This window comes from Rattus norvegicus, chromosome 18, assembly GCF_021556685.1.
Source record: "Rattus norvegicus strain SHRSP/BbbUtx chromosome 18, alternate assembly SHRSP_T2T, whole genome shotgun sequence".
NCBI classification, from domain to species: Eukaryota; Metazoa; Chordata; class Mammalia; order Rodentia; family Muridae; genus Rattus; species Rattus norvegicus.
In genome coordinates, this window is record NC_141551.1 from 4,144,401 (window position 1) to 4,169,938 (window position 25,538).

The 25,538-nt window shown below is 45.6% G+C and overlaps 1 protein-coding gene across 39 annotated transcripts in view; it reads right to left on the reverse strand.

Moving 5' to 3' along the window:
- The window catches only part of Osbpl1a (oxysterol binding protein-like 1A), a 205,195-nt gene that overhangs the window by 14,460 nt on the left and 165,197 nt on the right, over positions 1-25,538 (reverse strand). For all 39 annotated transcript variants that reach the window (XM_087592207.1, XM_087592205.1, XM_087592211.1 and 36 more), the window contains 2 exon segments: positions 16,934-17,009; positions 621-755 (listed from right to left, as the gene is read on the reverse strand). In XM_087592207.1, the coding sequence (XP_087448333.1) occupies positions 621-755; positions 16,934-17,009 (211 nt within the window).

The window sequence follows — 25,538 nt, forward strand, 5'->3', positions numbered from 1 at the left end:
TCTTCCCTCCCTTCCTCTCCCTTTCCCTCCTCTCCCCTCCCCTCTCCTCTCCTCCTCTTCCTCTTTATATTTACAAATCCCTTGGCCATATAGCTAGGCTCTTCTCTGACTAAATCGTAACTTAACATAACCCACTTACTCTAATCTACATTCTGCCATGTGGCTGATGACCTGTGCTCAGGTTCCAGCATCTGTCTTGTCAGGTCTTCCCAGGCAAATTTCTTGCCTGCCACTATCCCAGAATCCTTTCGGCTTCCCAGATGCCCCACCTTCTATTTCCTGCCCAAACTAGAGGCCATGAGATTAATTACCGGCAGTGCCACATCCGTACAGATACAAGGTATTCTCGCTACAGGTCACCTATCTTTTCTAATACTTATTTATTGATTTATACCCCCAATACTGCCTGCCCCCTTACAGAGAACCTCTCCCCAGCAAAAGTCTCTTAAGCTTTGAGAATATCCCATGCCCAGCTGGACTTCACACCAGTAGCCATGTGTGTGAGCATCTATGTCAGTGTCTGCCTCACGTATGTGAACATGTGTGTTTGTGGTAGGGCGGAGGAGATGAGAGACAAAAGTCTCAGACTTACACCTCTCCCAAGAGTCATTGCCACATACCTGCATCCTTTCCACAGGATCAGAGAATGAGCTGGCTTTGTGGATGAGGTAAGTGTGCTCCATGTACTCAGTCAGCCGCTGCAGAAAGCTCAGAGGCTCATTAAAGATGACTGGCATTGTGATCTTGGACAGTTCCTATAGGAAGAAACCGAAACTGTTACATCAGCATTATACACGGCAGATGTATTGGCGGGTGCTGCTGCTGCTCCTGCTGCTACGGCTACTGCTGCGGCTGCTGCTGCTGCTGCTGCTGCTTTAGATAACGTGTTCCCAAAAAAGAAGCAATGGGAAAGCTCAACTCAAGAAATTTAATTAAAACCAACTCAGCTTCATAAATCTTTACAAACATTTTCCATTATGGAGTACCTAGCAGTACAAGGAAATAGAGACTGCCCAGGCATTCTTTGTGGCCTCAGAGTACACCATTTAATGAGCATGGGCTGATGGCAGTGGCACTCCATCGTACATCAGCACTAGGATGTGGACAAAGTCAATGGGGACCCAGAAGCCAAGGCTGATGCTGACCCATCTCTGAGGGGCAGAGGTGGGGACCCAGAAGCCAAGGCTGATGCTGACACAGCTCTGAGGGGCAGAGGTGGGGACCCAGAAGCCAAGGCTGATGCTGACACAGCTCTGAGGGGCAGAGGTGGGGACCCAGAAGCCAAGGCTGATGCTGACACAGCTCTGAGGGGCAGAGGTGGGGACCCAGAAGCCAAGGCTGATGCTGACACAGCTCTGAGGGGCAGAGGTGGGGACCCAGAAGCCAAGGCTGATGCTGACACAGCTCTGAGGGGCAGAGGTGGGGACCCAGAAGCCAAGGCTGATGCTGACACAGCTCTGAGGGGCAGAGGTGGGGACCCAGAAGCCAAGGCTGATGCTGACACAGCTCTGAGGGGCAGAGGTGGGGACCCAGAAGCCAAGGCTGATGCTGACACAGCTCTGAGGAGCAGAGGTGTCTCTGGTACCTTAGGCTATTATGTAAGTAAGCAAAGCAGAAACTGCAAGGAGACCACTGAGAAGCAACTGTCTGCGCGAACTGATGAAACCTGTTTTGTCTCTCTCATCAAGGACAGCCTCTGTAATTCCCCTCCAACCCTTTTCATGGAATACTGACCGGCTGGGGCCTGAGGCTGCCTGAGTCACCAATCACTCTTAGCTCAAATGAACCCATGAAGACCACAGTGCACGTAAGTTCATCTTTTAAAAACCTTGCTTGTTTATTTTTACTTGTCTCTCATGTGTGCATGTGTGCGGATGTGCATGTGCCACAGTACAGAGGAGGTGGGAGTCAGCTCTCCTTCCAGCATGGGTCCTGGGATCATGCTTCATAGCAGGTACCTTAACCCAAATAGCTGGCTGCTGGCTTCCATCATACTGCAACAATGGACTTAGAGCAGCCATATACACCACGTTTATGGGTCATTTCTAAACTTGAGGCCATGTTTGGCTGACACTGGGCTTTTCTGAGCACCCACACATAAATGTGGGATGACTTTAGAAGGCTATCTCTGTTTTATAAAATGTTCTTACACTCCCTCTGCCCAGTCACCCACTGGACAAGGCTCTCTAGCATGGAGTAACCACCTTTCTAGCATTTACCCTGTACTGCCCAAGTATCATCACAGGGTACTTTCAAAAAAGCGACAAACTTATCTTAGTATTTTAGAATGCTCAATGATCCTTCCAAACTCTTCCTACCACTGTGCGATGCTTCCTTGGGAATCTAGCTGACATCATCACGCAGGGGGACAGTCCTAAGTGTAACCCAGGACCAACACCACCAGACTGAGATGTCTGGTGTCAGAGTCAGAGGACTCTTCCTTACATCTGCTTCTTACGGGCCTGCAAAATTAAAATTACACCTGGCCTTCATATAGCTACCTTTATATAACGTCATATAGCTGCCATTAACTGCATTAAAAGCAGCCAGAAATGGAGCAGGGATGAGTAACAGTTCAACACATTAAAGAGAAAATGTCTACTGCTGCACTGAGGAGACAAAGAAGAAAAGAAATCATAAAGGAAAGAAAAGAAGGTTCAGCCATGCATAGCCAAGATCTCATTAAGCCCAGAGTCACTGTTGGTCTAAGTCACGGACAGTGGAACTACCATGCCTTGTTTTAATTATGATGTTCCAGGCTCCTCTTCAACTTGGAAATATACTTTACTTTTAAAAGGCAAAAATATGGTGTTCACGGTATGAAACACAAGTGCACAGTAAGAGCGCCTGCTATCAAAGCGCAGAGGGCACTACACTCACAGAAAGGCACCTAGGAGACTCAGGGATGTGCTTTAGTGGGGGAGAGAAAGCAAACACCTACATCCCATCTGAGAGCTGAGCATGGAGGCTGCTAACAACTTGGTGACCTTCTTGCTATCTGTGGAGAGATACTTCACCTAATTCCCCAGAGTGATCACTCCAGACTCTTCCCTGCCCGTCCTTAGTGGGGCTGTCACATGTACTCGATGGCTTGCTGACCTTTTCGCTATTGGTCAGAGACCACACTAGACCCTAGGCCTTTAGCTGTAGGACCCAGGCTCATGTCACATGCACTTCCCAGAGGAGGTTCTTCTCAGTTACACCTTAAGCTGCACTGTACACGTGAAACTGGACTGACTGGACTGCTTGGTGCCTGGAAACCTTTGTCCGAATTGTGCTGCTCTAAATAAACTGACAATTAACTACCTGGCACTAGACTCACTGAAATCTGGTCCAGGCTGACGAAGTCCATCTGTACTGGGTTCTTGTAGTTTGTTTCCCTGTCTGATACTGAGTTCAAATCCCAGTGCCATGTAAATAGCACATGCCTGTAATCCCAGAGCTAGGGAAGTCTCAGATTGGAACATCAGTGGGGCTTGCTAGGTACCAGTCTAGCTCCAGGTTCAGTAAAACCAAAACAAACCAAACCACAGCAAACCAAACCACAGCAAACCAAACCACAGCAAACCCTATCTCAAGGGAATATGAGAGAAAATAACACAATAGGACATCCAAATTCTTTCTGTGGAAATCAAGATGTTATATTTGCACATTTGTGTTTTGTTATATAATTTTATCTGAGTAAAACGTATTTTTAATGGAAAACACAGTTATCACCTATGGTAAGAGTCTGTTGTCCCCCATAGAATAGGCATTATAGAAAATACCAGACAATTGATTAATAACATTTGTTAGTATTTTATATTTACATCACTTTAAGTAGTTATCAATTATTTATACTTCAAAAATTTCTTACACACACACACACACACACACACACCACAAAGTAAAATCTGAAAGTGTCTCTTTCTCTACTTTTCCTGCTGCATCCCAGAGAAAAATGTTCAAGTGCACTTCCAGAAAGAGGTGTGCTCATGTATACACAAGTCTATGCAGTGGACAGAGGTGTGCTCATGTATACACAAGTCTGTGCAGTGGACAGAGGTGTGTACTTATATGTATACACAAGTCTGTGCAGTGGACAGAGGTGTGCTCATGTATACACAAGTCTGTGCAGTGGACAGAGGTGTGGACTCATATTGTACATTTTCATATGTATGTATGTGTGTGTATGTATGTATGTATGTATGTATGTATGTATGTATGTATGTATATGTACAGGAAAGAGAAAATCTTCTGCTTTCAAACCACATGGAGCTCAAGAAGAAGGAAGACCAAACTATGGATGCTTCAGACCTTCTTAAAAGGCGGAATAAAAATACTCACAGGAGGAAATACGGAGACAAAGTTTGGAGCAGAGACTGAAGCAAAGGCCAACCAGAGACTGCTCCACCTGGGGATCCATCCCATATACAGACACCAAACCCAGACAATACTGCTGATGCCAAGAAGTGCATGAGGACAGGAGCCTGATATAGCTGTCTCCTAAGAGGCTCTGCCAGAGTCCGACAAATACAGAGGTGAATGCCATAGTCAACCATTGAACTGAGAACAGGGTCCCTATTGAAGGAGTTAGAGAAAGGACTGAAGTAGCTGAAGGGGTTTGCAACCCCATAAGAACAACAATGTCAACCAACCAGACTCCCAGAGCTCCCAGAGATTAAACCACCACCCCAAGAGAACACAGGGATGGACCTATAGCTCCAGCCGTATATGTAGCAGAGGATGGCCTTGTTGGGCATCAGTGGGAGGAGAGACCCTTGGTTCTCTCAAGGCTCGATGCCTCAGTGTAGGAGAATGTCAGGTTGGGGTGGTGTGAGGAAGTGAGTGGGTGGGTGAGGGAGCACCCTCATAGAAGCAGGGGTGGGGGAGTGGGAGGGTGGGATAGCAGGTTTCTGGAGGGGAATCCGGGAAAGGGGATAACATTTAAAATTTAAATTTAAAAAAATCCTATAAAAGAAAAAATTTTAAAAAAAAGGCTGGCATCGACTTTGTGTATTGCTCCCGTGCTTTCCTAGTTTTGTGGGGGTGGGGTGGGGAGCATTGCACCCATGTTAAGAGCACTAAATCAAATCGGCCTAACACCAGGCTTCATTTGTTAACTCTAATTTTGGCCAAGTTCAGCTTTGTGCCAGGTTTTCCAGTGATGATGCTCACAGCATTTAACATAAAGCACAGTGTTTGCAGCCACTAAGACCAGCTCTGGACACATCAGTAAACTGCATACATGTTACTGAATTAAAAACACTTGAGTGTACATATTCCATGACGGTAATCTTGTACCTTCCATAACTCAGGCATATTTAGCTTCAGGTCAACTTTCTATGAAGCGTCTAGGTCACAGACCTGCTCAGGAGAAAGCTTAAGCAAACTGTCTCGGTCCATACTCCACTCACGCGGGAGCGGCTGGTCCTTCAGCAGTGTGGCTTCCCCTCTGCTCTGTCGCGCTCATGCTCATTCAGCAGAGACTTAACTGAGTCCTTATGATGCCACACTGCCTCAGGCAGGAAAGAAAAGCATTCACGAAGACACTCGTAACCCGCACAACCCTGCTCTCTTCGCTAAACTTTCCTAACAGATGTGCAGGCCCAGTTCAGGACTTCCCTCCTCAGGCATCCCATCTCCTCTTCCTTCAGACACGAGTGTCACTCCAATGCTCGCAAGTCAGCATTTGATCATGTTAGATAACACTCTCCTGCCTTATGAGGATGCATCAGCTTGTCTTATCCACGCTGAGCAATAACAACTTACGGTGAAAGTGACCGTGTGTGCGTGTGAGTGTTGTGTGTGTGCATGTGTGTGAGAGTGTGTGTGTATGTATATGTGTGTGTATGTGGTGAGTTGTCTGTGTGTGTGAATGTGTGTGTGAGTATGCATGTGGTGAGTGTGTGTGTTGGGGTATTTTGCTTGCCTGTGTGTGCACATGTGTATGTATAAGTATGTGTGAGTGTGCATGTGTGAGAGTGTGTGTGTGTATGTATGTATGTGTAAGTGTATATGTGGTGAGTTATGTGTGAGTAAGAGAGTGTGTATGTATGTGTGAGTGTGTGTGTGTGTACAGCACATGTGTGCCTGGTGCCTAGAGGTCAGAAGGGGACACTGGATTCCCTGGAACTGGAGCTATGGATGGTTGTGAAGCACCATCCATAGATGTAGATGTGGGAATTGAGCCTGAGTCCTGGAAGAGCAGGAGCATAGAATGCTGAGCCACTTTCCAGCCTCAGGACAGTACCTTATGCCCTGGATGTCACCCCTAAGGAGGACACATTGTAAGTGCTTGTGCCCTGCTGCACTGGGACATGCCATTCCCCTAGCCTCAAGTTTGTGACTTTTCAAGTGGCTGTCACCAGGTGCCATATCCTCTGTAGCCTTCACAGACTGCTTAGCGTCTTGAGGACAAGGGTTTAATGACGCAGTAGTTAATGGGCAATGCAGAGTGGGGAAGACTGCACTAAAAAGGGTAAACAAGGTCTGAAGAGACACTGGAGAGACTTCGACATGCCACGAATGAAGGCTGCTGATCTGAAAAGGCTGTCAACTGAGAGCCCAGTGGTAAGCCCACTGCTAAGAGGAAGGTATAAACCCTGCTGTGAAGTGGGATCAGTATACAAGAAGGTGGGCACAGTGCATTTAAGACACACAAGTCATGACTCGGAAATAAGACAAGGGATGACCTCTATACCAGCCCAGCTGGGAATTCCAGTGTGCAAATGTGTATCAATGGATTATTTTAACGAGGCATGCCAACCAGAGTACGCTGTGCAGATGTACCAGACAGGAACTTTGACAACTCCTGCAACTTCAACAGTTTTTATACAAAAAACTGTTCTGAAAAAAATAAAGGAATTTAAGAAATAAAGTTTGAAGAGCAAAGTTTCATTAATCACATCTAAGGAAATTACCTTTCTGGGTTTTTTTTTTTTTTTGACAAAAACACAGTTATTATCACCTATGATAAGAGTTCGCTGTCCCAATAGAATAGGCATTATAGAAAGTACCAGTTGATTAATAACATTTGTTAGTATTTTAGATTTACATCACTTTGAGTAGTTATCAATTATTTATTCTTATCCTTCAAAAGTTGCTTTTCTCATTCTGAAAAAAAAGAGAGAGAGGTGTTAAAGCCTGTAAAAGCAGGTCACAGAACGACATAAGAAGAAACGTAATTTAATTTTCCTATATATCTGCACAGACATACTACAAGGCTGGAGCAGCAAGAAGACAACGATGGCTACCCTCAGCTAGTGATGTACAAGTCTTATATCTTCTTTTGTTCATATGGAAATCATGTAAAGTCATTTGAATTCTTATGCTGCATGTAGTTACTTAAAACAATCCTACTGATGCCAGCTACTCTCCGGCTGCCGCAGTCTCCCAGCCACCGTGGTTATCCCCATGCTGTGGTCAGCCCAACTTCTCGCAGCTCATTTGCCTCTGAGCCGCCCCTGTCTCCCCGCCATAGGCCCTGTGGCTCGCTGTCACAAATCCCCATAGCCCAGTAAAATCAGAACTCAGCCAGACTTATATCAGCAAATTCTCAACCCCAAATGCTCAAAGAATTCAAAACCCAATTGATACAAACACAAGCTGCACTCCTATATAGGTCAAATTGCCTATATAATTCTATAGTTCCTCTATGATATTCATAGCTACCTGCGGCTACTTAAAGCCACGTGGATCAGGTTCATCTTCCTCTCCAGTAAGTTTCATTTTGTCTCTTCCTTCTCATTCTCCTCTCTCTGTCTCTGTCCATCTCTGTCCCATCTCTAAAACTCTCAGCCTGCCTTCCTCTTCCATGGCCCAATCACAGCCTTCTCTTTTGCCTGCCCTCACCTGCATATAGACAGCAATCCGCATTCTTACAACAAAATACAAATGTGGAAATATAAACATTTTCAATTAGATAATGATTATTCTATATTTGAATATAATTAAATGAAAATAAATATTAATAAAATATAATTATAAGATTATATATAAAATTATGAAACAAACTTAAGGAATGTAAATGTCAATGGTCTATTTTAAGCGTGCTTTTTTTAATGTGTATGCATATGCTGTTTTGCCTACATGTATGTATGCTTACCAGATGCATTCCTGGGGCCCGCAGAGCCAGAGGAGGACATCAGGTCCTCTGGAACTAGAGGTAAGAAGGTTGTGAGCCACCATGAGGGCGCTAGGAAACAAACCCAGGTCCTCTGCAAGAGCAGACAATGCTCTTACTGAGCCGCCTCTCCATGCCCAATAATGGCTTTCCCCCCCACTCGGGCTTTCTCTGTTGTAGCAGGTTAAGTTTATTTAAATATATTTATTTTACTTATGGGATGTTAGCATACTTTTTCTGTATGGCCCTCTGACTCGACTTTTAGAGAGAGGAGATGTTGTACATATTTTTGCTAAACTGTAAGAAAGGCGTTCATTGCTCACTTCGTGTGCACATTTCCTAAAATGAATACATATCGCACTTCTCATCAGAAGGAAGGAAGAAAGACACAATAAACAGATAAACTTGAGAATGAGGAATAGGTTGCATGGGATGGTCATGGGAGGAAAGGGAAGGGAGAAATGGTATACTTATGTTTTAATTTTAAAAATAAATAGATTAACAAACATATACCTAACGAGGCCAGAAGAAAGCGGATAGAAGCTGATAACCTCACACTCAGGCTGGCTCACCTTACAACCATCACTGACATTTGCAGCAGTGTCAGCATGGAGAAAGGGAGCAGTGACAGAGGTGGGGAGTGGATGAAGTGCCATAGCAAAGGCACACAACTGCACACAGCAAGTCCTCTTCTGCCTCAGAGTCAGAGGTGTGGCCTCTGAACAGACAGAGTGGCACGGCCAGGGCCAGGGAAGAGCAACTGTCGCCAGTGGTTAGTGGCTTTACAAGAGTTCTGTAATGCGTGGCGATGAAGAGAACACGGCCTAGTATCTGTTCTTCATGACACTTAAAGGTGGTCAAGGTGGTGCTGGGGAGATGACTTAGTGGTCAATCATTGCTGCTTAATCATGAGGAATGAAGTTTGCATCCAGTACCTTGTAACAAGCCGAGTCCCACAAATGTGCATGTGGGCGCACACACACAAATAAACAAAGCCCAAAAATCTTTGCAAAAACATCACAAGGAAATGGTTAGAGTGGGCCTGAGAAAGCTTGGCAGAGTAAGGCCTACACTGCAATCCTAACAGCTGGAGTTGGGATCCCAGCTGGAGTTGGGATCAAGCCAGTGTCCTAGAAAATGGCCATAGCACCAGCTCCAGGGGGCATGAACCCTGGAGGATCTTTGGAGCTCACTGGCTTCCAGTCTAGCCAAGAACATCCCTGAGCTCTGGCTTCAGGGCATGAGATCCTTCCACGAAGATTAAGAACAGAGTGCTAAGAGAAGAATCTCCACTCCATGACGTCTCTGGTCTCTGCACAGGCTTTCAGATGCACCCCACCCGAAACTGACAGACAGACAGACAGACAGACACACACACACACACACACACACAAATATAGGGTGATAGACTTTGCATTCATTATATGTATTTTTTAGAAGGGAAAAACTAGTTTCAAGAAAAAACTCCCCAAATCTAGATCAGAGCCCTATACTTTTTCTTATGTGGCCATGAACAAGGCTAACCTTTCCTCCCAAAGTGGGACAAGAGTCACTGAACAGCTCAATAAGGGTTGAAAACGTTACATGAACTAATTTACATCAGTACTCACGACTGGGCCAGACACACTGAGTGAGCAACTGAGTTGACGAGTTATTAGCATCATCGCTGCAGTGTGCACAGGGCCTTAAATCCTCCAGGGCTTCACGGAGGCGAGGTGCTGGGAATCAGCTGCCTGGCCACTGGCACAGACCGGGTCGGAAGCGTAGAAAGCGGGAGAATGAGGGAAGGGCTCCTTACTTCATCTGAGAGGATCTACACACCTAGGGTGCAGGGTGATCCACTCCTGACACAGCAGTGCCCCACAACTACTGAACAGAATGGCATATGGATACAGATACTAGGAATTTTTCACTGTCACTGAATAAACAGATGACTGGGGTGGGAGAGTTTACACATTTAAACACATCTTCATTACAGGGACTCAGAAGGCAAACACGTAAGAACATGGGAAGCCACTACCTTGGCCAAATAAAAGATTAAGGAGCTCGATGTGGTGGCGCATGACTTTACCCACAGCATTTCACAGAGGCAGGTGGATCTCTGGGAGCTGAAGGGCAGTGTGGGCCAGGGATAGAGAGTGAGACCCTGTCTCAGAAACCACACACACATACACACATACACACACACACACACACACGCACACGCACACACACACACGGGGTGGAGGGGACACAGGAAATGTGTGCACATAGTCCAGATAGCCATGAAAACAGCCCTGACCATTCTCAAGCGCACACAGTAAGCTATTTTAAACTTGCCAACTGGACAGCAAGTTTATTTCCTCCATTGTCTGGAGTTAACTAAAAAATAATCTTACATTTATTTTGGTTTCTAAAACTTACAAAGCCTTAAGTAGGTAATAAAAACAGCTACACAATGTATATTTCCCCTCCGTCCCTCCTAGTCCTTAGTAATTCAAATATACTGTTGCTTTCTTCTGTTGCAAGTCTAGCTGTGGCATCTCTTAGCTATTATATAAACAAATTAGCATGTGTATAGGTCTCAGTAACAGGAAAACATGCACTCCAAAGGTCAGCCTTCAGGAAGAGACATTATTAGCTGGAACACTTTTTATCTCGGAGCTGCAGTCAGAAGGAAAAATTAAATATTTATTCCATGCAACTCTACCTTGTGATCTAGCTAAAACAAAGTTTAAAATGATCCCCGCACATTAGTAAAAACCAATAATGCAATGGAAGAAAGTCCTAGTTGGAATTACTTATCAGCTGACAAACTGAGAAGACAGAGGAGGAAGGCCGTCTCTTCATTCTAGCGCCATGCCCAGCCCATAAGCTGAAGTGACGACTATTTTCCAAACAATAAGTCCACCATCTTCATATCTAACTGTGCAAACATCTAAGTTGTGGGTTACCAACAGAAACCTTGGGTGTGTGGTAAATCTGTCTACCCTGTCTCTCAGGCAGCCGGCCACTCATGAGCAGTGTGTCTGGGTTCTTCCGGCACAGTCAGGGAAAGCAGCAGTATTCTGTGCCTTAGGAGGAGGAAGCTGTAAGATGAAGCCAGCCCTGGACCCTTCTCCAGGAGCCTTTGCTTCCCACAGCCATGAAGGCTGCAATGACACATTCCTTCCATGTAGAGCCCTGGAGGATACCTGCCATAGAGGATCTAGTGCGGCTCAGCGGGGGCCTCACTCCTGCCAGCTCATTCTGGCCTAGTGTTTGTCATTAGGTAATGACCTGACCACCTGAATGCAATGGGCAGTGCCCTGAGCAGTAAGTCTAGAACACGGCGAGGCACTCTGGAAGCAGTACAGTTCTGGTGGGAGCGGTAGCTGCCTCTCCTCGAAGGGCACATGGAAGTCAGCGCAGCAGGAAAAGTGACAAGCGTCTGTGTGTTGAGCATGGGGCACTTTAGTACTACCAACAGGAAAGCAGGAGAGAGAACACACGAGAAGCTACAGGGAAGGAGAAGGAAGCTGAGGGGCGATGAGCTGCCGTGCTGGGGAAATGTGGAAGGCACGCCCTGGCTGCAAGTGCCAAAGCCAGTCTTCCTGTGGTATTTTTCCTCCGTATTCTACCTGTGTGTGCTCCCCTCCCTCCCCTCAGCTCCGGCAGGCCTGGGCCACACCTGGGCTAAGTTCCCCATGAGGCCCTGCCGTGCTTTTCATTTAAAAAGCAAATCTACAAGTGCCCTGTCCCCCCAATCACTGCAAAAACTGTCTTGTTCGTTAAGTGTGGAAGCCCTCAGAACTTGCTGTTAGGGAGTCCAGAGGCAGGCTCTGTCACGCAAGGCACTGCCCATCTACTGCGCTCCATGCCCTCCCCCACTTCAGCTATGGAACCATGTCCCAGCAGGGCGACTTCTGGTAGTTCTCTTCAGAGGATTCTGATGTTAGATCATGACACTCTGAAGGTGGTGGTGATGTCTCGAGTCAGTGTTTGCAATGGCAAGGCTTCCTTCTTTCCTAATCTCCACCTAGTGAAGTAAATATGCAGTTTGAGGGAAAGTGGTTAGGGCTCTGTGATGAGGGCTTGGTCACTAGCAGGTGACTTCCATCCGCCAGAGGTAATGGGAACATGAAAACTCTGGACTTCACTGGGACATTCTGAACCTGGTGGCAGCACTTAGAACTGGTGGCATATGATGCCGGATGAAGGAAGCGGGACCTCCAAGGCTGTCATTTGAAGGGTGTCCTGTCCCTGGCCCTCTCATCTGTTTTCTGACCACCCTAAGTGAGCAGTGTCTTCTGCCACTCCCTGTAAGCACAATGAAACTCAGCCTCAAGTCAAGGGGACAGCCAGCGTCTGAGTAAACCTCTGGAACCACAGGCCAATCTTTTGTCCCTCGTGTTTGTACCACATCACTGGTCACAGTGTTAGTAGATAAGTCACTAACACATCTCAGAACCCAAGGTACACAAAAGACTTTCATCAAAACTACTAACTTGGCCAAAGTATGCCTCAGGGGGAAGTTTCTGAATCCTTTCTGAAGGGCTGGGTAACACTGGGTCAAAGACGTGTGTGTGTGTGTGTGTGTGTGTGTGCGCGTGTGTGCATGTGTGTGTGTGTGTGTGTGTGTGTGTGTGTGTATGGGAGAGCCTCCTGTAACACCCCTGACCACAAGGCCAACAGTTTTCCAAAGTTAAGTTTTCACCAACAGTGGGAGAGATCCTAATTGATTTGTCAGCTTATAGATCATAACGAATTATTTTTGATAATACAATCTAATTTTTGGCATATGGCTGAGAAAGAAGTGAATGACAATCCTAGATATTAAAAATCCCCCAAACTCCTACTCCCATCTGTTTATTAATGTGCAAAGAGTTTCTCAATCTTGGTGTCTATCAAAGTAACATAATTTTCCCAAAATTCCACTATCATTTTTGCAGTTGGAGATGGTCGCTCAGATGTGCAACTCTAACTGCACCAGATCACCTCACTCACACACAAACAGCATTCTATGTTTTATGCTGATGTTTTAGAACTGTTCCACCCATAATGCTGTCACTGCTATACTATTTAGAATAATGGCATTAGGTACATTTTGTGATGTCAAATACAAATAATCAATAAAATACTTTCAGAGATAAAAATTGGTTCAATATAATTAACTTCTGTAGGAAATAAAGAATAGAAATACAAATATAAGAGGATGGAACTTAATGCTTTGAACTATTAGAAAGCTTACTGCTTGTTTACTTAACCAACAAACAATGACAGCAAGGGCCTCTCCGTGGGAGTGGGAGTTGCCCCCTCAGATCCCTGCAGAGTGTTACAGAATTTTCATTTGTAAAAGTCACCATTCAACATAAAGCAGACCTTCATCATCTTAAGAGTAACTAAGCACTAAGGTCACGGTGCTACCTGCAAGCAGGGATGCCAAGGGATATCAAAGACAAGGGCTCTTTGCCCTGGCCCAAGTGCTGTGAACAGGCCTCCCAAAGCTAAACCTGCAGACAGGTCTGCTGACAAAGCCTCAGAACCCAGGGTCAGGAGAAGGGGACAGACTTAAGGAGACATTTGGACAAAGACAACAGAGCAAATGCTTCCGAGAGTGCTGGCAAGCAAGGCATTGCCTAATGAAAGCTTTAATCACAAAGAGATTTATATCGAATTCTAGTTATATAAAGTGTTCACTTCATGCAATGTAATCTGTTATTTGGTAACAAAAGCCTGTTCAAAAGAAAATAGGGGAAGAAAAGAAGAAGGACTGCATAGGTGTGAGAAATGTGAGATCCTATAGTTTTTAGAGACAAAGCAAACTATGGTGTCCTGGGGTCAGGAGGAGGAAGGAGCTTGTGAGCCCTGCTATAGGGGTGTTAGATCACGTAATAAGGTAATAAATACCCGAACTGAGAAAACAAAGACTCTCCTTACTGGTCACAGAATTAGACCCTACCATCCCTAGCAGATAAATCTCTCCTATAAGCCTTGTTTTATATTTTAATTTTTGAGGCAGGGTCTCATTGTGTAACCATAGCTGTCCTAGAACTCACTAGATAGACAGACTATTCCAATTCACAGAGGTCTGTCTACTTCTACCTCCTTTGAGTTTTAAAACCCATATTTCCAATTACACTACCCATCTCTGTATCAGCAGGCCATTAACTAAGAAATAATTGAGATCAGTGTTGAGCTGTGAGGCTGATGCCAGGTGCGCTCACACTCTGTCAGTCTGACACAGTGCACAGGGACAGTGTAAATAGGTCAACAGGACTTGGAGTAACATCTTCTCTGCTATTTTTTAAAACTTTTAAGCCAGGCATAGTGGTGAAACTTTGTAATCCCAGCACTTGGGAGGCAGAGGCAGGAGGACTCAGAGTTCAAAGCCAGCCTAGGCTGCATACCAAGGTCCCATCTTGAGAAACCAACCAACCAAACAACCAACATTGTATTACCAAATTAAGAGACTGCATAATGTTCAAGGAAGAAATATAGCAGTTGAAGGCACCTACATGGCTTTTCAAACACCAATTGATTTTTAACAGATTGTAACAGATTGTTACATGTAACATTTTAATGTTGTACCGTGATTGTAACAGAATCAAGGGCATGATGTAAAAGGGGTTTTTAAAGAATTCTTTAAGGAGGTCAAAATGTATGAATGCTACTGTTATAAGTCTGACTTGTTTTCTTTGGGGCAGGGTATAACAGGTATACATTAGGGTGATTTATACAGAAAATACAATTTTAGCTAAGGCAATGCCGTTTGCACTACTCTGCTGTTGCCCAGCACTTCCGCTTTCTGACTCTTCCTGCAGCCTAGGAGAGGCCTCACATGGTCAGCACCTGAGAACAGTCCAGATGCTGGTGATGCCCCTTAAAGCCACGTGGATGGCTCTAGAACATCAGAGGTCACTTCCCAAGGCCTCAGTTCCTGCTGCTCTCTGCCCATGCGTTCTCAGCTTCAATCAGCCAGACCTCCGCAGTGCCACCAACCCACAGCTGCTTGTATTTGCTCTCCTTTATCTATGATGCAGCCACGTGCTTATTTGCACCTGTAGCTCTGGCCTAAAAATAAAAGCACAGCCACATTCTGGAGAACAATGACAGGTTTGATCTAACATGACATCATCTCCTAACTTGGAAAGAGCTAATGTAGAAGGGAACTTGATAAGGACAAACAGGCACACTGTTGGTGACTCCCACAGACATCCCACACCTGCCGCCACCAGGAACCCGACATTGGCTGCGGCTGGAGACCGGCTCGGAAAAGAGCCATACAACAAGCTGTGTTTTCTATAATGTTCAGAAAGACCAGCCACACATGCTGTGTTAATACAAACTCCTTTCCTACATGGTTTCAAAGGATGTGGCATTGATTCTATAGAAACACAGAATAGTGTTCTCCAAACCATGGGTTTTGCTTAATCAGCAAGTTATGAAATCATTTTCATGAGCTGAAATCAGTATTGCTTTAACATTAAAAAAATCACTGTGGTAATGATAATCATCCTCTTGTGAAATTGGCTTTCATCTTAGAAGCACACATATACACAGAACTACATGTTATCTGACAAAGATAAATACATCTATTGAAGGTCTGAAAAATACTCCCCAGAGACACTTTTGTTAGTTATAAAGAGACTATTAGAGCCAGTAGCAAGTGACTTTTATTAGCCTACAGCATCATCTAATTTAAGTACATGTTTGCCATATGTTTGCTCTGTCTTAAGTCATAATATGACTGAAGGAGACTGAAGCCCACTTTCTGACTCTCAGCTGGTTTTTCTGCCGATATAAGAGCTACTCTGTATTGAGCACTGTGCTGGTGTAGCAGACACCTAGATGTTTCGTATAAACTACCTATCTTTGCATACATCTCTCAAGTTCGAGCCAGTCCCTGATCTGACGCAGGAGGCAGCCCTGGTCACAAGGAGTGGTATACCTTGCCCAGGTCTCACCTAAAGGAGTGGCCAGGCCAACACAAAAGTCATGAAATTATAGCTTCACAAAGCTTAGCTGAATTATTTTCTGTGAAAGATTCAGAAGACATTAATTTAAACTGACTGTTTCTGGGATGAGAAACATCCCAGAAAGTGGCACTTAGGAAGTCTCTGTTGACAAGGCAAAGGAGCACTAGGGGAATGCAGGGTGGGCAGAGTGGCTGAAGAGACTCTGGCACCAGAAGGGCATGTGCAGGGAAGCTTATGAAGCACACTAGGTAGTCCAGAGCGGCAGCATTCACAGTGTAATGCCCAGGCTGAAGCCTTGGCACCAGAATTATTGAGAGCCATGCTATTTAGTTACTATCGTTCTCAGTAGCCACACTAATAGCTGAGGTGTCATGCTAGGAAGAGGCTTCTAGCCTAGCATCAGGGGGCAGAGCATCCAGGAGGCAGTGCAACAGGAAACACTGCCACAATCTTCCCTCTCCCAGGATGGACCCCCTTCCCTGACAGTGCAGCAGAGACGATGCACATGTCTGTCACACTGCACTCACGGGCAGCACAGACGCTGGCTCTGCACAGAGCCCTAGCAAACAAGAGTCTACTTAGTGGGGTCTGTTCTAGGAGAGGATCTCTGAGGAGATATATGGGCAAACACAGATTTGGTGTGCCACAGGCTAGAAACATGTCCTTATTTTCCTACATGAAGGTCTCATGAAAGCCACATTAAATGGCGTAAAGTGTGACCCTGACTCTTCCGGGAAAACCTAATGTGTGGCTGAGGTCCTTACGATCATGGCTACTTCGGCAACTGTCAGGCCTCACCTGCATGTCCTCTTGTTTTTGAGACCCCTTCCCTCCCAAGGCTGTGCAGGCAGACAGGCTGCTGCTGGGTGCTGAGGACGCAGAGGCAACTCACCATCCCAATGCATTTCCTGAGGATGCTCCAGATGCTGAAGTCATTTCTGGAGAACATGGGTGATGGCAGGCTTGTTCTGGGGAAAACAAGAAAACATAGTTCATTTTGGAAAGAAAAACATGTTGTCACTGACCTGAGTGTAGGCACACACATGTACAGACATACTGCATAAATGTGCATTGCCACAGACATGGCAAAGCAGGGGCCACACTGGGTCAGCATTGCTCTGACCCCTGAAGTCTTCAGAGCAGATAGACAGGCCCTTTGTCTTCAGTGCTGTGATGACTGCAGTCCCCTCAGTCCTTCCTGATTCCCAGAAGGCTGATCGCCTCACTCTACAGAACCCCATATGTGCTTCCGTGTGTATCTCTCTGTCTTCTGACTCAACACCCAGTAGCCATCCTGTGACCTAACAAACTAGCACACTCTAGCCAACTGCTGGATACAAAGTGCCATCCTAAAGCACTTTAGGAATTAAGTGAGCAAATACAAACAAATGATCAAAACAGAAGCACAGCTGAAGCCCCGCATTTCACAATTCAACCTTGACCAGGGCACTGACATGAAGAGAAACCGAGATCTCTGTACATCAGAGATTCTTTAAAAAGCAAACCTTGACAGGGGGAGTGTTTTCAAGTCCTCTGCAGGGAAAGAAGCAAGACAGACCGTGCTTTCAATGATAGGGGTCTCCAGCTTGGATTTCAGGCACTTGGAAGTCTGGCCTGGTAGGCAGGGTTCCAAGCCCAACCCAGAGATCAGAACAACAGTCCTATGGTAGGGAAGGATGAGTCGGCCAGGTCAGCTTTCTACAGCAGGTGGCAATAACTCAGCTCTGCCAAGGGCACAAGAGCTGCCAGAGTTCGAGCTGCTTTCTAAGAGACATTCACATGTAATACTCAAAGCACTATGATACATGCTTATAATCCTAGCACCTGAAGTGGTGAGGCAGGGTGACTAATGAACAGAGAGGTAAATCTGTCTCCAACAAGAAAGCAAGGGGCTGGAGAAGGCTGAGCAGTAAACAGCACTGGCTACTCCTCTACAGGGCTTGGGTTCGGCTCCCAGTACCCACATGCTGGCTTACAAGCCCTGGAACTCCATTTCTAAGGAAGCTGACACCTTCTGGCCTCTACAGCCACCAGGCACACATGTGGTATGCTGACACGCCCAGGCAAATACGCATACATACAAAACACATTTAAAAAGAAAACAACGGGGGGTTGGGAATTTAGCTCAGTGGTAGAGCGCTTGCCTAGGAAGCACAAGGCCCTGGGTTCGGTCCCCAGCTCCGAAAAAAGAACCAAAAAAAAAAAAAAAAAAAAAAAAAAAAAAAAAAAAAAAGAAAGAAAGAAAAGAAAAGAAAACTACCACCAACAAAACTCAAAACAGCCAACAAAATTGTTACCTTTGAAAAACCCCTACGTCAATTTGAACTATAATGGGATTTTCAGTTTGAAAACAAATACTACTTAAAAGCTGCCATGGTAAAATTCTTCTAGCTTTCTTTCAGGAATATATATGGTTCATTCAGGAGAGCCTTCAACCAGCCAATATGCTAGAGTGGTGGCCACAGCCAGTATTTAAACCACATCCTCCATTCACCAAGACTACCAATCTCTGCGGCATGGACAATACATCCCGGGCATAGAACCCTAACACTGTCGCCATGAGAATTTCTAATACCGTGTTAGCCATGTACATAAGCATGCACATGCCTCTCCTCTCCTGTCTATGGGGCAGACTAGAGTACAGGAGCACCGTATCAATTGTAAACGTCATACAGACTGAAGGGTGCGGGTCCATGAGGATTTACATGAGAGTACAGGTGGGACCTACTGTTCCGACTAAAGACAAAACCAGAGGCGAGGAAGGCAACAGAGGTCTGGAAGTATGTGTCTGTGAGAGGCCTGCCATATACCCAAGGCTAGTTTCATAGTCTATGTAACTCCTGGCTGGTCCTGAACTCAATCTTTCTGCCTCTGAAGTGTTGCGATTACAAGTATGTACCACCACCCTGGATCTCAGAGGCATTTTTAAAAAGAGAAGCAGATAAGGGACCTCAAGTTTGGTAATTATTTACTATTAAGAAATTGCCATAGATTTGCCTGCCACTAGAGGTCCCAGTTGGGATATCCTCTACTTTTCCTTTTGTGTTATTTTATGAAAATATATTAATTACTTGTTTATGAGGAAGGCAAATTACCAGCAAAGATATGTATTCCAAATAAAACTAGAGAGCAGAGGTGGAAGGAATTCTGAGTGGGAATTTATTCTACAGATGGCTGGTTCTTCTGTGGGATACGCAGAGCCAGATGCAAACCCTTATTAGCCCACACTGTGCTATGAGTTGGTTAGAAACTATGAGAAAAATACCGTCCTACAAGAATATATGCTGTGCAGAAGTCTTGGCTTAACAATGACCTTAGAGTCATTGCTCATGACCCAAGGCTGCCAAGGCTGCCAGGAAGACAGGTGCAATGGCAGACTGTGCAGGGAGGCACACAGCCAAATGGCCCCCAGAGCCAGACAGACCGGGACCCAGATCTGGTGCCATTTTCAACAGTCTCCTTAGCATTGCTATGCAGGAACACTTACCAGAGCCCAGAGAACGTGTCTAGAAAACTAACTGGTAGTGAAGGGAATGTGTATTCTGGAAGAACACAGGAAGAAAGAGGTTAGGGGACAGGAGGCACAGAATGGGTCCTGGTGTATGCCACTTGGGGTGACAGGTTTAAACACCCTGCAATGCCCTTACTGTGCCATCTTCCCTGAACCTGCCTCATTTACCCTTCTCCACAGCACAGGTAATGTGATATCTGCACAATTCTTGTCTAATCCGTGACTGCTACCCAGTTAGAATGGAAGTCCCAGGAGATCGGGTTATTGACTGCTACAGCAGACGCCTAACACGGGGCCTAACACAGGGGACAGTGCTTGCTGGATAAACTACAGCAGACGCCTAACACGGGGCCTAACACAGGGAACAGTGCTTGCTGGATAAACTCTGGGCTGTACACACAGGGGAGAGTGCTTGCTGGATAAACTACAGCAGACGCCTAACACGGGGCCTAACACAGGGGACAGTGCTTGCTGGATAAACTCTGGACTGTACTCACTTTTCTCTTCTGCAAAGTATTTGGGTTTTGGTGTATCCAAGACAATAGGAATCACACTACAGATGTAAGCAGACATTAGAGAATTGGTCTAGGGGGAGAGAGATTCTGTACATCTGAGGAAGGGTTTCTGGCAGAGGCTGCATCAGGCACAGCATAGAAAGCTGACTTGTTCCAAAGGCCAGGAGTGCTGTCCTCCTGGACAGCCTCCAGAGAACAAGATTGGCCACACAGAGCTATCTACCCAATGCCGATGTGCAGCCATTCCTGCTAGAGAACACTACATATGATTTCAAATGTAGCAAGATCCAGGTTAATCAAGTAAAAAGGTAAGAAACAAACTAATTTTGGTCTTTTGGCGGGGGGGGAGGGACGACGACTATAGAATGACCCCAGAACCTCTTATGCTGACCACGTGGCTCCTGGCCAGCAGCACTTCTTATTCTGCAAATTTACGAGGAGAAACTTAGTTGGAGGACTGGGCAATGGGGCATGCTGAAGGGTACACTGGGTTCCCGGTCCTGTCCTGAGTCTCCAAGTCAGAGGCCCAGAACTAAGAGTGACAAGGACCAAAGACTGAGTCCTAGGCAACTAAGAACCAAATAAACTTTCTCACAAGTTTTACTTCACAAGTTTTAAAATGTATCCATTAAGAATATCTTACATGCATATAATATACTTTGATCATATTCACCCTCCAACTCCTCTAGGAATACCCCACCATGTTTTCCCTTCCAACTTTATGCCCCTCTCCAAATAATGCCAAGTCCCAAAACAGTCCAGCTAGCTACAGGAAGAAGGTCAAACAAATAGGGGGCATAGCCCTGGAAAGACTCTTCCTCTCCCAGCAGCCATCAGGGGCTGGTAGCTCTTAGGTATGGGTGGGACTCAGTGAGCCCCCCACCTGTGCATGAATGTGAACTGGCTTGACCCTGAGAGATATCAGCAGGAATCAGCTACTATACAGAGGAAGCTAACACGGAAAGGAAGTGCTGCGGCTTGAACATACAGGCAGCTGTCCTGGAGGTGCTGGATCCCAGTGAGTATTTCTTAAGATTGTGGAGGAAGGGAAATAAATTGCTCAAGAGTGCAAAGGGGATGAGGACGAGATGCCAGCTCACATCCTGCACAAGGAAACGCTAAATCTGCAGAGCCCATGCTCAGAGGGAGGGGAGATTTAAATAAGGATATGGTAGATTACTTTCAACTTATTTGTATCATACACTTCTCTATATTAAGATTTCCATCAGGACTATGCTACTGGATGGCAGTGCTAGCTCAAGACAGGAGTGAGAAGGCTTCAGCAGGGAGTACAGAGCAGCTATTCTCTTCCCCTCAAGTCCATCTGAGGGTCATTATCTTGCAGGCTAAGAAAGAACAATGCACTGTACCAGGGCTGGCAGTGTTCTGCCTGGCTCAGTTTTGGACCTTTGAATGAGAAGCCTCCTTAGCTTGTTTTAACTGTGTGATGGTGCTGTCTCTTCCTGTCCCACCATGATCCCCTGTTCCACACGCTGGCAGACAGAGTCTAAATGAGCTGAACCAAATGAGTTTATGAAGTCTGACTAAAGAACGCTGACCCCAAAAATCTTTCTGAGAAAAACTGTGCCAGGGCCTGTAAGCAGTCTCCTATTTCCTACCTCCAAGCTTGGACCCTTCCTTGGACAGCTGAAACCTGAAGAGACTGTCCTAAGTCAGGTCTCAGAAATTCACGATATGCAAAGACTGACCCATCTGCAGACCCCCCGCCCTCCTGTTTGCGACCCATGGACACGCTGAGCACACAGCACTTGCTCAAGAGACTCCTGGCAGAGGCAATAATGATAAAACAGGACAGATAAGACTAGGCTTCAACTAGAGCAAGGGGCACAGGGTGCGTCATCCGTCCACAGGCATTCCCTGGCTCCCAGGGCCACTGTGAACACAACTGTGTCATGAGGACGGCCATGCAAACGCTGAAACCTCAGCACCCCTGGGTGAGAGTCTGCTTCAGTGAGCGTCTGGATGCACATCTGGGACAGAACCAGTTATACTGCACTCCTGCTACTAGCTCACTCAGAGCCTTAGGATCTCCCAATGCAAGGGCTGCTGCTCACCGTACAATTATCTCGTCGCATTTGGCAGGTAGATATGTTAAATACTTGGCTCACTACCTACTTGGGAGGTGATTCTGTTTTATGATTTGTAAAGTAAAACATTCCCTAACCAACTACATATATTATCACTACAATGAGTATAAAACAAACAGCTATCTCTCAGTACTGTCAAGACATGATATAAACCCAATGGGCCCTAGGTATGGCTAAGTGTAGGGGCTAAATCATTTAACTCACAAAATTTGGCGTTCTTGTACTTTCAGGAATAAGAATTCTGTATCAAGCCTGAAGCACACAATCTTCACAAATTTACAAAGAGGTTGCCCTGTCTACCCATGCCCACGCCTTGGGAAATCAGACACTTCATACTAACTCATCAACTGGCCTGGCCTTTCATGGCTGCCCCACAGACCTGTCCTGAGGTCAAGGGTGGGAGCTCTTCTGCCTGTCCTCACCTCAGCCATCACAGCCACAAATAAGCACCAGTTGTTCTCATAGTTAAACTACACACAGCACTGACCCTAGGTATCAAGTCAGGCCAGGGTTAGAGTCTGATTCATACAAAGATGAAGTCAAAGCCAGACAATGGCACAAGACGTTACACTGAGAAAGTATGGCACCCATCACAGAAGAAGTCCAGACAGTGGTACAAGACGTTACACTGAGAAAGTATGGCACCCATCACAGAAGAAGTCCAGACAGTGGCACAAGACGTTACACTGAGAAAGTATGGCACCCATCACAGAAGAAGTCCAGACAGTGGTACAAGACGTTACACTGAGAAAGTATGGCACTCATCACAGAAGAAGTCCAGACAGTGGTACAAGACGTTAAACTGAGAAAGTATGACACCCATCACAGAAGAAGTCCAGACAGTGGTACAAGACGTTACACTGAGAAAGTATGGCACCCATCACAGAAGAAGTCCAGACAGTGGCACAAGACGTTACACTGAGAAAGTATGGCACCCATCACAGAAGAAGTCCAGACAGTGGTACAAGACGTTAAACTGAGAAAGTATGGCACCCATCACAGAAGAAGTCCAGACAGTGGTACAAGACGTTAAACTGAGAAAGTATGGCACCCATCACAGAAGAAGTCCAGACAGTGGTACAAGACGTTACACTGAGAAAGTATGGCACCCATCACAGAAGAAGTCCAGACAGTGGTACAAGACGTTACACTGAGAAAGTATGGCACCCATCACAGAAGAAGTCCCAGGAAAGAAACATTAGAGACAATTACGGTTCATCCTGGGTTGTGTCTGTTGATGTGGCAGCTGCTCCATTCTCAGGGAAGAACTGGGAGAGGAAAAGGGCACCTCAAACACACTACAGTCTTGTCCCTCAGAATGCTACAAACACTGGTCATTACAAAGAAAGGGAGAAAGAAATAAAAACAGACAAACAAAATCTGACTTAGTTCCTGTTGTTTTCTCCCCAAACCACCAATCCTAGAGTAACAGCACCAGAGGGCAAAGATTCAGATGAAATCCACGACTAAGAAATCAAGAAATGAAGTATTATACAAAGACAAGTTAAGTATGAAAATCAGTACAGACTATGAAAATGGGATGAGGAATACTTATGAAAACCAAAGTGAAATGGTGGCCATGACAGACTCAACAAATCACACAGCTCGACCAGGAGCCATGCCAGTACAACAGAGCAGGAAGGACTATAAGGTGCAGGAACTGGGGGGGTACCAGGAGTTAAAGGTTTATTTGAGGACTGGGGCAAGGGGTGGGGGAAAGGTGGGTTCGTTGATAGGTAAATAAAACTAAGAACTTATGAAGAAGGCATGCAGAAATCACTAGTTTGTAAACTAATTATAAATGTAATTTGAACAAAAGGAGTTTGAACAGTGGTACCCCCTCGTGAATAGGCACTGTTGCTCCCAGAAGACAGGGTTATCACAATAAAAATTTCAGTCTGGGCACGAGTACCTTATTAGGAGACACTGCCCAGAGGTGACAAAGCCACTCAAAACAATGTCTATTACTCTTGGTCACTCAGTATAACTAGTTGGTTACAGGGCATAAAGAAATCAGTCATGAACTGACCAGATTTTTACCATGCTAGCAGGCGCTATGCAGGCCACTGGGTGAGAAAAGACGGACATCTACAGTCTTGTCCAGCACTGGATCCTGTATGCTACATGCCAACCTGTCAAGCCATATGCTATAATGACCCAGCTAATACATGGGCAGTCAGCCACTGACTGAATCTGAGGCAAGCTCTGTAGAAAGGATTCCGATCCTGTACTGTGAAGACCCATGGCTAAGGAAGTCATAGGTCCTACCATGGAGCCTACTATAGTTTGTTTGCTTTGTTTTTTGTTTTGTTAAAAGGCCCCATTGTCAAACTGCATTCTAAATATTTCACCTTTAAACCCATGTATGCTACTTTCAACTTTGGTCAGGGGTCATCTGTTTTACAGTGGGAAGTGGTTAATACAATGACTTAGAACAATTCAGAGTACTGAGAGGAACTCAGTGATGGTGAACATTCTGCCAGAGATGGTGTGTCCACATTAACTTCACTGACCCAAGGTCCAGTGACTATCACAGCAGAGGGGACAGTGAGGAGGAGTGCTGAGAAAGGATATTCCTACATATGATGACCATGGCACACACGAGCTCACTACAGCTACAGTTACCTAAAACTGAGAGCCAAAATTCCAGCTTGGGTGGGGGAAGGAAGCACATGGCCGGATCCAAGCTAAGGGTACCTGCCAACTGGAAAGAGAGACTTGCTTATCCTTGAGCAGTAGCCACCAGTAAGCTGCCCCACGCCCAAGTAGCTGACCCCACACCAGACACTTATGATCAACACTAACTGGACTCAGGGATGAATCATATTTAAAAAAAAAACAAATAAAACAAGTGTGAGGGAAGACATTAAGCTGTGAAGGAGGCGTATAGATGCTTGTGGTGGTTTGAATGAGAATGGCTCCCACAGGTTTGTATGTTTGAATGCTTGGTTCCCATGTGGTAGAACTGATTGGGAAATTGGGAAGGATTAAGATGTGTGGTTTTGTTAGATGGGGTGTATCCCTGGGACCAGGCTTTGAGGTCTGAAAAGACTCCTTCAATTCCCAGTGTGTTTTGCTGCCCATTTGCAGATCAAAGAGTTCTAGCTCTTCCTGCTGCTGAGTCTGCTTTGCCATTGTGGACTACAACCCTCTGAAGCTGTAAGCCTAAATTAACACTTTCTTTTATATGTTGCCTAAAGAAAAGTAGTTATTACAGGGTCACACTAGGAATCAGAACAGGGAAGTAGGGGTGGACATTATCAAGATACATTATGTATATTGTCTTAGTCAGGGTTCCTATTCCTGCACAAACATCAGGACCAAGAAGCAAGTTGGGAAGGAAAGGGTTTATTCAGCTTACAC